The sequence below is a fragment of the Carcharodon carcharias genome, chromosome 14 (assembly GCF_017639515.1).
Source record: "Carcharodon carcharias isolate sCarCar2 chromosome 14, sCarCar2.pri, whole genome shotgun sequence".
In the NCBI taxonomy this organism is placed as follows: Eukaryota; Metazoa; Chordata; class Chondrichthyes; order Lamniformes; family Lamnidae; genus Carcharodon; species Carcharodon carcharias.
In genome coordinates, this window is record NC_054480.1 from 113,861,118 (window position 1) to 113,875,420 (window position 14,303).

The 14,303-nt window shown below is 42.0% G+C and overlaps 1 protein-coding gene across 4 annotated transcripts in view; it reads right to left on the reverse strand.

The window, feature by feature from the left end:
* atcaya (ATCAY kinesin light chain interacting caytaxin a) overlaps positions 1-14,303 on the reverse strand; it is a 48,890-nt gene that overhangs the window by 19,930 nt on the left and 14,657 nt on the right. For all 4 annotated transcript variants that reach the window (XM_041205366.1, XM_041205367.1, XM_041205368.1 and 1 more), the window contains 2 exons: positions 11,752-11,937; positions 10,591-10,693 (listed from right to left, as the gene is read on the reverse strand). In XM_041205366.1, coding sequence (XP_041061300.1) covers positions 10,591-10,693; positions 11,752-11,937 — 289 coding nt within the window. The remainder of the gene's footprint in view (positions 1-10,590; positions 10,694-11,751; positions 11,938-14,303) is intronic.

A 14,303-nucleotide genomic window follows, 5' to 3' on the forward strand; every position in this document is an offset into this window, starting at 1 on the left:
TGTTTCATCAATGACCTTCTTTCCATCATAAGGTCAGAAGTGGGGATGTTCAATGATGATTGCACAATGTTCAGCACCATTCAAGACTCCTCAGAAACTGAAGCAGTCCATGTCCAAATGCAGCAAGACCTGGACAATATCCAGGCTTGGGTTGCTGAAGTGTTTTGTCACTTCTTAACAATTAAGAATACACACACACACACACACACACACACACACACACACACACACACACACCTAACTGCTTCTGAACCTGAGCTTCCTGTATATAAAAAAAACAGAAGGTTCGTTTATTCCTTATTCTACACCAGAGGGCAATACATTTGGGACTTAGCACACCCTACTGTCAGGTTTTTTATATAACACTTGTTTTTAACAAATATGATCTTTTACAAAAAAGCATAAATGTTAAACACAAACATCACATCTCCTCTTTAGCCAGGAACAAATCGATCAGGTGGTTTGCAGATTTGCTTTGGTCTAGAGAGGAGTGTTGGCTTAAGTATCTTAGTTTGTTTGCTTAGAAATGGAATGTTCTGCTGTTCCATTTGTTTCTGTTCAGCTACAGGTGCTACAGGTTTGTCAGTTGAATCAATTCAGGTTTCACCAACTGGAGCAGATGTTTCCCAGAAATCTTCCACTGTGTCTAGAGATCCCTGGAAATTTGGTTCCTTGAATTTGGCTTCTCTAATCTGGTCAGTGTGTCTCTTCCAGATTCCACAGGAAGATTCAGCATCATGGATCTATGGTCCTCGACGCTTGACGATTCTTCCCAGGAGCCACTTTGATGTCACTCAGTAATTTCGGACCAAAACGGACTGATTCAGATTAAACTCACTAGCTGGTTTACTTGTTTCATGTGACCTTTTCTGATTAAGATCCCATGAACAAATCTTTCTTTTCAAATCCAAATACAGCAAATCCATTCTAGTATGCAGTCGTCTTCCCAACATCAGCTCAGCAGGGGATATGCCTGTTGTTGAATGTGGCATGTTACAATACATCATAAAAAAGTTCTTCAGCTTCAACTTCCAATCTTTTTGCGTCCTCCCTTTCAACTTGGCCATTTTGAATGTCTGGACAAAGCGCTCTGCTTCACCATTTGAGGATGGGAGGTAAGGCAAGATAAGAATCTGCTTGATCCCATTGTTTTTCAGGAATATTTGAAATTCACATGATGTGAACTGTGTGTATTTGTCAGACACAATCCGCTCCAGCAATCCAAAAGCAGTGACCACAATCCGGAGAGCATCAATGGTCTTTGCTGAAGTAGTCGACCTAAAGGGAATAACATGAGGCCACTTTATGCAGGCATCCACCACAGTCAGGAACATATGTCCGAGAAGCGGTCCAGCAAAGTCCACATGAAATCTCAGCCAAGGGTGGTCAGGCCAAGCCTGCGGATGTAATAGGGCAGGTGCAGGAGAGGACTTCGTTTCTTGGCGTGGAAGGCAATCACTGACCATGTCTTTGATATCTTTATCCAGGTATGCCCACCATACATATAGACGAGCTAATGCTTTCATTTTGACAATTCCCATGTGACTGAGGTGAAGTTCTTCTAACACTTGTGTTTGGGATTTTGGAGGATTAACAACTGATTTCCCATAACAAACAACCATCTTGTGGAATCAACTCAAATCTACGCATCTAGTAAGGTTTAAGCTCAGTAGTCACTTCTTGAGGTACACACCAACCCTTCTGTGTGTACAAGTAAACTTTGGAGAGCACAGCATCCCTCTGTGTTTCAAGTGAATTTGATCCGCTTTAACAGGTAACACGTCCATCTGGTTCACATTGAAAGCAGTGACTTCACTTCGGATTGTGGAGCTGTGGTGTAACAGAAGTCTAGAAAGTGCATCTGCATTTCCACGATTCTCAGTCGAGTAAATGTAATTTCATACTGGTAAGCAGATAAGATCAGTGCCCACCTTTGTAGGCATGCAGCAGGTGTTGGGGGTTGTGACTTGAGGCTAAACAACCAGGTCAAAGGCTTGTGGTCTGTAATTAATGTGAATTTACGCCCATACAAATATTGGTGGAACTTCTTGACTCAATAGATTAGTCCAAGAGCTTCTTTCTCAATTTGAGCATAATTTTGTTCTGCCTTGAACAATGTGAGTGAGGCATATGCAATGGGCCTTTCACTGCCATCAGGAAATGTGTAGCAGATGATAGGTCCAACACCACATCCAGATTCATCACAGGTAACTTTTCATTGAAATGTACCAGGACTTTAGCAGAAATGAGTTCCTTGAAACTTCCCTGACAGGCTTGTGACCAATCTCATTTTGCATTGTTCTTCAGCATATTATTCAGTGGTGCTGCCTTGGTAGCCAAACTGGAAATGAACTTGCCGTAGTAATTCACAAGTCCCAAAAACGAATGAAGCCCCTTAACATTTTTGGACTGTGCTGCATTCACCACTGCCTCCACCTTTCTGGGTGAGGTTGAGAGGCCAGTTTCGTCGATCACATGTCCCAGTTACTCCACTGAGGGCTTCAGGAATGAGCATTTGGATTTCTTACAGTGGATGCCATATTTTTCCAGTCTACGCAGGACCCTGCCAAGGTCCTGTAAAAGAGTTGGGAGGTTTTTCCCGGTGATGAGCATGTCGTCTTGGAAGCAGATTACACCAAGGAGGCCCTGCAGTATTTTGTCCATGGCCTGCTGGAATAAGTCTGGTGATGACGTGTTTCTGAATGGTAGCTGTTTGTATTGATATAGACCATTGTGTGTGCTGATGATTGTAAACTTACTGGAATCTTCACTCAGTTGCATTTGCAAAAATGCCTGCTATAGGTCAAACTTTGTGAATAATTCACCTCCAATCAGAGCAGCGAACAGGTCCTCAATTTTCGGTAGCGGGTACTAATGCACTTTCAGGAAAGAGTTAATGGTGATTTTATAGTCACCACATGTTCTGATAGATGCGTCATCCTTCATTACTGGGACTATTGGAGCTGCCCACTCTGTATAATCAACTTTCTCAAATATCTGAAAGTTTTCAAGTCATTCTAGTTCCTGCTCAATTTTCTGTTGCATTGAGTGGTTTGAAGAACCTTGGAAGAGCTTCAGCCTTCACAGCAAGTTTGGCTTCAATGTCTTTAATAACTCAAAGACCTTCTTTGAAGATATAAGTATGCTTGTCTAACAAGGACTGCAACGTGGGGTTGCAATGCACTTTATTTATTTTATTCCAGTCCAGTCAAATTTCTTTTCGCCAGCTCCTGCCCATAAGCGATGGATGATCCCCTTTCACAACAATATGTGGCAACCTTACTATTTGACCTCCATATTTAGCTTGAATGGACATTTTTCCAAGTATATTCACAGGCTCACCAGTGTAGGTGCTGAGCTGGAGGAGGGTTTTTGTCTAATGGGCATTTCTTGAACATTTTCTCCCATGCCTTCTCTGAGGCAATAGAAACAGATGCTCCGTATCAACCTCCATTTCAACCATTTTACCATTTAAGGCAATGCCAACTTTTAGACCTTTATCTAGTTTCAAATCAGAATGAATGCAATACAATTACTCCTCCTCATTGTCGCTGTTAGTTTCACTTTCTATCTTGTCTGGACTCGCATTACTTACGTATTTTGTTTCCAAGTAATGTGTCTTTTTAAACTGCCTGTTTATTTTGAAGCACAATTTGCCTGTGTACTCCTCGTGATGTCCTTTTCTTGGCCTTACTTCGATCAGCCTTTCATCTACATGCAGGCTGTATGTGTCCTTTTTTCCCACAATAGCGACAATCAGCGGTTTTCCACTTACAGGCTTCTGAATTATGCCCTATTCCATTACAGCGGTAGCATGTTTGGAAGTGAGTATACCTTGACTTTACTATTTTAACTTTGGCATTGTTAGAATGCGCTTTCAAATCTCCAGCTTGTTTTTCTGCTATTTCTATACTTTGCACAATCTCGAATGATTTCTTCAGTGGCAACTCTTGCTCTGCTAACAATCTACGCTGAATTCTTTCATTTCTTAGTCCACAAACCAAGCGACCATGCAATGCTTTTTCCAGGTAGCCCTTAAAGTCACAATGTTCCACTAATTTTCTCAACTCGACTAGGAACTGGGAGACTGATTCACTTTCATGCTGTTCTCTTTGGTGAAACTTGAATCTCTCGGCAATAATTGCTGGTCTGGGATTGAAGTGCTTTTTCAAAATGTCCACGAGCTCTTTAAAGCTTTTATCTGCTGGCTTGTCAGGAGCAATGAGATTTCTCAGTAAAGTGAATTTTTTTTCATTCCAATGACTGTAGGTAACATTGAGGCCTGCTTTTCCTCTTCAAGCTCATTCGCAATGAAAAACTGTTCCGTTTGCTCGATATAAGCTACAAAGTCCATAGTAGCTGGATCAAAAGCCTCCAAAACCCCTAGTAATGATGATCCCATCCTCATTGCCATTTGAAGTGTTCGTCACTTCTTAACAATTAAGACTACACACACAGCTATCTGCTTCTGAACCCCAGCTTCCTATGTAAAAAACCAAAAGGTTCCTTTATTTCTTATTCTACACCAGAGGGCAATACATCCGGGACTTAGCACACCCTACTGTCAGTTTTTTTATATAACACTTGTTTTTAACTAAAATATCCTTTTACAGAAAAAGCATAAACGTTAAGCATCACACCTGCCAGGTCGCATTCACATTACGCAAGTGCCGGGCAATGACTATCTCCAACAAGAGACAATCTAATTGTCATCCCTTGATATTCAATGGCATTACCATGGCTGAATCCCTCACCATCAGCATCCTGGGGGTTACCATTGACCAGAGACTGAACTGGACCAGCCATATAAATATTGTGGCTACAAGAACAGTTCAGAGGCTAGGAATCCTGCGGCGAGTAACTCACTTCCTGACTCCCCAAAGCCTGTCCACTATCTACAAGGCACAAGTCAGGAGTGTGATGGAATACTCACCTCTTGCCTGGATGAGTGCAGCTCCAACGACACTCAAGAAGTTTGACACCATCCAGGCCCTCTTGGTTGGTACCCCATCCACAAATATTCACTCCCTCCACCAATGATGCACAGTGGCAGCAGCGTGTACCATTTACAAGATGCACTGCAGGAACTCACCAAAACTCTTTGGACAGCACCTTCCAAACCCATGACTATTACTATCTAGGGCAGCAGACAGATGGGAACATCAGCACCTGGAAGATCCCCTCCAAGCCACTCACCATTCTGACTTGGAAATATATCCCCATTCTTTCACTGTCGCTGAGTCAAAATCCTGGAACTCACTCCCTAACAGCACTGTGGGTGTACCTATACCATATGGACTGCAGCTCAAGAAAGCAGTTCATTACCATCTTCTCAAAAGCATTTAGGGATGGGCCATAAATGGTGGCCTAGCCAGCGACATCCACATCCCATGACTGAATAAAAGAAACGTTGTCATCAGCAAGTTTCTTCCCCTCCACCGATTCTCTCAACATCTCTACCGCCCTGGAGTTGTCAAGACTACTTGTTCAACATTCATCAACAACATGAACCGCAATTTCCTCTAGCGAAACAATGAGAAACCTAAAATCATCAACTTCTACACAAATTCTACGCTCTTGCAACATTCAACTGGGTCATAGCGACATGGACAGAATAGGAGTAATTACCTTTGTTTTCTATTTTCTCTGGTTAGTTTCTGGTTCCGCTGATGCCATCAGTCCTCTGGCGGCTTTCTCCTGCATCAATTGTTCATATGTCATTCTAGATGGTGCTTAATGCCAGGCTGTTTGACTGAGAGTTGGGGGGTGATCACAAAGGAACATACTCAAGTCCTAATTATTCTCTCTCACATACACAATAATGAGCAAGAGGTAGCTGGCATCACCCCACCTAGCCTCTTTTTTTCAATGTTTGTGTTCATCTAAGTGAATGATGTTAGTGCTGGTGAATGGACTTCAGGACTCAGTGTCAACATCCAGATACAGAATAAAGCTCCTGGTCCAGCCACGTATCTCAGACCCCAATCATCAGCTATTGGGTGGCCTCTCTGAATGAGATTAGCGATTAGTGATGAAATCGAGAGATTCTTATCCAATTGCCTGGGCTGGATTTTAACTCTTAGAAGAAAGGGCAATGTCCCACCCTCTGCACCACCGGTTTCTCTCCCTTCTGAAGTCCAGAATGTTGAAGACACATTTTCCACTCTTATTGCTCACTCCTCGCAAAGCTGTATAGTTACAATCGGAAATGTTCATCACAAAAGATGAGAAACCATAAGCGTGTTAGTGGGATCCGTAGTAATTATTACTGGAATTAATGTTTAATGTTCAACCTGCATAATACAGTTGCAGCAGTGAGTCATCTGTTTGCAACAAGCTTAAAACAGTAGGAATCTCCTGATGGCTCAACAGAAATACAGAGCCAAACAAAGAACTTGTTCAGCTACCTCTGCGGCCTTCTGACATTCTTCTTGACCACCAAGCCAAACCTTGCAACAGGCTTTCTTCATTCTAGCCCTGAAGCCATGACATTCTCCAGTTTCTCTCCCATCTACCCTTGTGCCCTGTCCAAGCTCATTTCATCCATGACACCCGCCCCCTGCTTCCTTGACTCAATTCTCATTAAACTGCTGACCACCCAAGTTCCTTCCTGTATTTATGGGGAAATCATGGCACAGTGGTAATGTCACTGGAATAGAGGCTCAGGCTAATGCTCTGGCAACACAGGTTCAAATCCCAACATAGCATCTGGCGGAGTTTAAATTTAATTAATACATCTGGAATTAAAGCTAGTTTCAGTAATAGTGACCATGACAATCATCATTGATTGTTGTAAAAACCCATCACTAATGTCCTTTAGGGAAGAAAATCTGCTGTCCTTACCTAGTCTGGCCTACATGTGACTTCAGACACACATCAATGTGGTTAATTCTTAACTGCCCTCTGAAATGGCCTTGCAAGGCATTCAGTTCAAGGGCACTAAGGGATGGGCAGCAAATGCTGGCCTTTCCAGTGATGCCCACATATCATGAAATAATATTAAAAGAAAGGTTTCCTCTCCTCAGGTACTGACAACCTCCTTTTTAAAACTAATTATAACCCCACTCCTAGTTCTTACAAATTACCACTCCCTCTCCAACCTCCCTTCACTTGCACATAATGTCATCTCCCAATTTAGTGCCATCTTTTCTCCAACTCCATTTGAATTTCTCTATTGAGAATTCTGCCCCCACACAACACTGAGATGGCTTTCACCATTGTCATAAATGACATTTTCTGCAAATGGATTCATGGTGTATTATCCACCCCCATCCTTCTTGCTCTCTCTGCAGCCTTTGACAGTCAAACACAGTATCCTCCTCCAAAGCCTCTCCTCTGTCCTTGCTTGACTTACCCAATCATAGCCAGAACATCTCCAGCAATGTATTTTCTTCCCACCCATGCACTGTTACCTTGGAGTCCCTCACAAATCTGTGCTTTGTTCTTTCTCTTCCTGATCTACATGCTGTCCCTCGTTGATGTCATCTGCATGTGTGAGGTCATATTCCACATGTATACTTTCAGCATCAAGTTTCTTTGCCTCCACCAATTCTCTCAACATCTCTCCTGCCCCTGAGTTGTAAGCCCATTTGTTCAACATCCATCTTGGACAAACCACAATTTCGTCTAGCTAAATATTGGGAAGACTAAAGTCATCACCTTCAATCCTGCTATAAACCCTGCGCTCTTGCCACCAATTCCCTCTTTCTCCCTAGCAATGGTCTCAGTCTGAACGACAGTTCACAACCTCATCATCCTAGCCAACCACAAGCAGAACTTTTGAGCCCATACTCTCTAACTCACAAGGACCATCTGAGTCTACTCCTCCCCCAGCCCACCTGCAGTCAAAACTCTCACCTTTGTCATCTTCAGACTTGACTATTCCAAAGCTCTCCTGGTCTACCCTCCATGGACTTCAACTCATCCAAAACCTTGCTACCCATATCCTGACTTGCACCAGGCCCCATTCACTGATCACCCCTATCCTTGCTGACCTACATGGTCTCCTGGTTCCCAAAGCCTCAAATTTAAAATTCTCACCCTCACATTTAATACAGTTTCCTACAAAGCTTTCCATCTTCTGGCTCTGGTCTTGTGCCTTTAGCCATTTAGGCCCCACAATCTGGATATATATTTTTAAACTCCCTTGCCTCTCCACCTTAATCTCCTTTAGACTCTCCTTAAAACCCAATTCTTCGAATGAATTTTTGGTCACTCTTCATGTGGCCACATTTGGCTCAACCTCCATGTTGTTGATTATGGCTCTGTGGAGAGCTTTGTGTCAATTTGTCCTCTAGCAAAGGTGCGATATAATTGCATGCTGTTGGTGTTGAAAGCCCCAGGTTGTTCCCTGGTTTGTTCTGAATCACAGTAAAATAAATGTCTCCAATGCTTGTGATAGGGAGGGTGGCAAAAATATTTCCCGTCTTTCTGCTCCTGATGACTATCCAGTGACCCTGCTGCAAAGTCCATGTATTGATGGAGTCAGCATCTTAAAGCTGACGAACAGCATGTATCCAAAACTCAACATTGACTGGACAGGAGAGAGGAAATCTACATTTCAAATTTATGTATGGAATCATGTTTCTGAGCTAATCCATAAATATGAGGTACAGGGAAACAGGAACATTATGAAAAGCTAGTTGACTTATACTATCCTTCCCTTGTTTCCTGCATCCACTTTTTGTCTTAAACTTGTTAGGAAATAGAGGAAGTTTAAGTAAGTTATATTTGTATTTGTGGGTATTAGAAATGAGTTTTAGCTTTAAAGTTTAAGTTTGATTTGTATTTCTGTATTTGTGTGTCAAGAAAGGTCAAATTGAGTTTTAGTTTCACTTTAAAAGATGCCTGCATTTCTAATGAGAGTTTTATGACTCTAAGCTAAGTTAAACAAACAAAAGAAACTGGGCTGTTGCCTAGCAACAGGGGTCCAGAGAGGCAGGTCTCTCCCACAGACACACCCAGAAGAAACTAGAGACAGCAGTTTGATTTGGAAGCTGTTTGAGTTCAGTTGGTTTTGAAAGTAGCTGCCAGGAGAGACTGGAGCAAAGGGGCAGATAGCCAGTCCCAAGCTGAAGAAAAGACTCTAAAATCCAGGGAGTGGAACAGGAGAAAGTCCCAAGAAGACCTTCTAGTCAAAGGGAAGGACAGGAACCTGGAAAAGGTCCTGTTAAGTGGAGTTAAGAGTGAGAGGCTCCAAGCTTCATATTTAAAGAGACAAAAGCTGCAGAAAGCAGATTTAAAGCGAGAACAGCTTGCAAGAGGCCAGAATGTCCAAAGAGAGAACTGAAGGTCTGCAACTCTTTGCTATGGGCATGTGAAGCAGTGGTGTACTGTTGACAGCTGAGTTGGTGAGAGACAGTACATGGAAGGAAGCTTGAATACATGCGGAGACCCAGGGGAGAGGAACATCGAAAGGCAAGTTTAAAACCCTGGAAGTGAACCCTTGCGGAAGGTATTTGAGAGAAAGCGTCAGTTTGGGAGAAGATTCCAAAACGAGCTCTTAGAGAGTGGAGATTGGAAACCCTCGTGTGAAAGACAGAGTTCATTGAGACTGATTGGCTCATGGTGTGACAAGCGTCTGGGGGAAGCTGAAGAAAGATCCATAGCATCTGGTCAAGGTGGCATCTGTCACTTGGTTTCAGAGTGTGAAATGTCTGACCACAGTATGCCATAGGTTTACATAAACTGTATATTTATTGTGGACATTAGAGTAAAAGACAGCTTTTGTAACTTGTATTATCGTTACAAATTTGTATATATCTGTAAAAGTATAGGTGTAGGAGAAGGAGCATTGTAACATATTTCATCTTTCTTGTTTTTCTTGTTTTATGCTTTTGTTAAAAGTTCATTAGTTGACTCCGGTGACTCTGTTCAGTAGCCTCTCTCCACATATCTAAATAAACAAATAAGTTAGGATCTATCAAGCTGGGTTCCAACTTGGGATCAGGCTTTTCCAGTGGTAACCTTACATGGGGATTATAACAATTTTATATTCTTTTGATACAACTATGGTCAGTGCAATTATGAGTTTTCCTCATTTGTTCAATTCTAAACTCCAAGTACTCCATCCTACACACACTTGCTTCTCCCGGAATTGTTACTGTCTCCTACTCTAGATTATTCTTTACCAAGGTCTCAAAGTTATGGAACTCCTTACATCTCTTACCATACCCTTCACTCTACAGGGTCTCAAAGTTATGGAACTCCTTACATCTCTAACCATACCCTTCACTCTACAGGGTCTCAAAGTTATTGAACTCCTTACATCTCTTACCATACCCTTCACTCTACAGGGTCTCAAAGTTATTGAACTCCTTACGCCTCTTACCATACCCTTCACTCTACATTGACAGGCTTCTGAAAACCAAGCCTGGTCTCATCTTGATTTAGTTTATCTTCGCTCCTTAATGTTGTACTGCATTTTGGACCCTAACCTTTCACTTCTGTTTATCAACGTTAAAAAGGTGCACAACTGAATTAAAGGACTGAACTCTTACTGCTTCCCAGCCTTGACAACTAGAAGGTAATTCAGAAACAAGTGACTCTAACAGGAAGGGATGGTGAATAAGAACTGGATTGGGCACTTACAGGAAGAGGTTTTCCATGATGTACGTATAATCTGCACAACCGCTGTCAGGTAGGTAACACGCAGCAAATACAATGATCGCATTCAGTCCTTCACCGTAATAACCTATGAGGAAGAGAACCATTTTACTTCTGCATGATGACAAGCTTCAAACAGTAGGAGTTAAAGTATTGTGAATATTGTAGTTACAATAGGCACAACTGGCTGCAAAAGGCCAGCAACTTTGCAGAACTAAGCCTGTTTTCATTGGATCAACTACTGAGAGGGATCTGAGTTTTTAGAATGAAGGGAGGCAGAGTTGGAAGTAAGTTATTTGGCTGGCATTGTGAGCAGAGGACTAGAAGACACAGTTTTAAAATTTTCCAAAAGAGCTGGACAAATAATTTCCCTCTCATGGCTTAGCCTTGGAGTACGTTGCAGGCAGCCTCACTAAAAGCTAATTAAAAAGAACTGGGTAAATACCTGGTTGAGTATGGGACTGGAGGTTAAAGGAACAGGTAGATATTAATGTAATTAAATGTTCCATTGGTCACAATTGCGGGAGCAGGGAGGATAGGGGATGGGAGGGTGGTGTGGAAGGAAGGAAGAAAGAGAAAGATAGATAGAGAGAGAAGAGAGAGAGAGAGAGAGAAATAGAGTGGAAGAAAATGTCTGTGGAGGGCACAGTCCAGGGCTGAATAATGAAGGTATGAGGATAGATGAATATTCTTGATGGATTTCTTAAATATCTTTAGGAACCAGGGAGTATTTGTACCAATTCTAAGAAATTAAATGGAGTGGGTTGAGTTAAATTGTACATTGACTGTGGAAGGAGATTAACTGGGTGTTGTAGAATTCACGTTAGACTGTATGTAGGCTGTGGATGGAATGAGTGATGATCTGAATAGTTTTTTCTCATTCTATGTTTTGTTATGTTCCTAAAGTCTTTCTTCCAATTTTTCATTGTGGGAGTTTATCCATTCAGTTACACAGTTCATCATGTTATAGTGCAAATCATCCGAGCACTACTGTGTGCCACCAGGTTACCCATCTGACAAGTTCATTTTAAATAGCTAATTTCTAACTTTATTTATCCAAGAGGTATTGGAAAATAACTCTTGTCACCTTTTTGAAAATTGCAAATCCTGTTTTGGCAGAACATTAGCCTGGTTGACCATCCCTACCTCCATGTGTCACCACTCTCATATATGGCCTGATGATTTTCATGTCAATCCTGTGTTCTTGCTCTCCGATGATGATTGTCCTCCACAGCCTCCCATTGGTAGATTCCCCATCTTCACCTGCACAGTCTTCAAAAGAGCCCCCTTTTGCACTGGGTGAGTTTTTCGCACTCGCAACAGGAGTATCATCTGGAAGACAGGTAGTGGACCCCTTGTGAATGTTCTTAATTGGCCCATTTCAAATAAGATACGATCAAGTCCATTAGATCAAGGTTTTATTCCTCTAATTTTTCACCCATCCTTCCTGAAAGTACAAACTTTTCTTGGGCTATTGAGCTTGATATCTCACCCAACTGGACAGTGGGAAATGACAGTGGAAAGTATGGGCAGCTTGTAGCTGAGCCCAAAAGCAAAATACTGCAGATGCTGGAAATCTGAAATAAAAACAAAAAAAGTGCTGGGAATACTTAGCTAGTCAGGCTTTATCTGTGGAGTGAAACAGAGTTAACATTTAAGGGTGAGATGACCTTTCATCAGAATTATTGTAGTTGAGCCCAATTATGCCTCCAGCTGACAATTTGCATGCGCTTTGCAAAAGGAGTTATAGGAGGCAAAATAGGCAAAAGAGCCATCTGGTGTGGCAACACTGGGTGATTTGCTTGTCCATAGACACCAATTGTAGCATCTGCATACTCTCAGTCCAGCTGAGAACATCTAACTCAGCACAGGCCAAGTATCGGTCCATGTAACCCAGTGCCCTATTGGACAGAAAATGTACCACTAAGTCATTGGAGAGTCATCAGTAAAAACACAAAATGTTTTTACAATTTTCAGACATTTTAAAAACCATCTATGTATATATTAAATGAGTGATGCCAATGAGATAAGAGAGAAGAGTTTCAAAGCACTGAATCAACCTATGAGACACCATGTAGATGTGACAAGCAAAAAAGGCAAATACATGCATAAAAATGCACTGTAATGTATCCATAGACAGATGAGGCAATGGCCCCAATCAATAACTGGTATTATATCCCTATTCTGTGACTCAGCTAAACCACAGGGACCAAGAGCAAATTACTCAGATTCCTAAACCCATGTTCCTTAAACCCTCTTGTTCTCTCTCAATCCTAAAGTTACTGCCACTTCTCTCAATCCCAAATTCTTTCTCAACTTTCTCTTCCTTTCAACCGCCCTCTTTTGACTCCCTGTTCTCCCTTTTGATTCTTCTTTTATCCCTCTTCCTCCCTCACTCAGCCAAGCCAAGTTGTCAGCTTTAGAATGTTTATATTTTTGAAAACTGGAAAACAAAGACACCCTTGGCTGGATTCTCCTTTCTTTAGTGAGGTAGCTGTAGGCAACCGCTGTGACTCTGCTGTGACTCCATTTTCTTGAGTTAGGGGTCATTTGATATAGTACCATATACTCCCAGCCCACCCAACAAAAGGGAGCCCACTGCAGTGGTAGAGAATTCTACAGTGGGACTGTTGCTACCACACCTGAAAAGACAGTGAGAATGTTGAAGAGGGCAGAACAGCCCCGAAGAGGACTTCAACATTTTATTTAAGCTCCAGCTAAGACCAAAGCCTGCAGAGCTTGGTAACTGGGGCTCATATATACGAAGAGGAGGCCATTATGGACCTACTCCCTCCATGTAGAGTTGGACAACTTACAATCATTAACACATAGCTCACCACTTTCCTCCTTGGGGTTGACAGAGATAAAAATGGGGCAGTTTACCAGGTCTGCCTCCTTGTCATTCATATGCAGTGGGCATGGAAAGGGCATATAGCACACCTTCTTGTCCAATTAATTCCTGGCTCCCAGTTTTGGATGGGAATAATGGAGGAAAGTTCAGCCCGTGCTCTCTCACACTTCCTCCTCTATCTCCCTATCTCTCTCACTTTAATAATTATTCTGAAGTTTACACAAAACAAAGGCTATACAACATGTATGCATTTGGCACATGCTTATTCTTACTCTATCCCACACAGACATAACTCAGCCATGACTTTCTTGAATAGCACTAAATATATTTTTTATATCAACGGGTGGGGAGGGAGGGTGCAAGCGGGTTGGGATATACGGAGCGATTTATAAAAATATCGCCAAAAATGGTGAATTTTAGCCATGAGGAAAGCTTGAATGGGCTGGGCTTAATTCTTTGGAACAGAGGAGGCTGAGAAGTCATTTAATTAGGGTGTACAAAATTATGAGGGGCCTCAATAAGGTGGATAGAAAGGACTTACTTCCCTTAGCAGAGAGGTCAATAACGAGCGGACACAGAATTAAAGTAATTCTTAGAAGGATTAAGGGAGAGTTGAGAACTTTTACACCAAAGGGTGTAGGGGTGGGTTCTGGAACTCACAGCTTAAAAGGGTGGTAGAGGCAGAAGCCCTCAACACATTTAAAAAATACTTGAATATACACTTGAAGTGTCGTACGCTACACTGCTATGGACAAAGAGCTGGAAAGTAGGATTAGACTGGATTATATTTTTTAGTTGACACAGACACATTGGGCTAAATGGCTTCTGTCTTGTCATAAATTTTCTA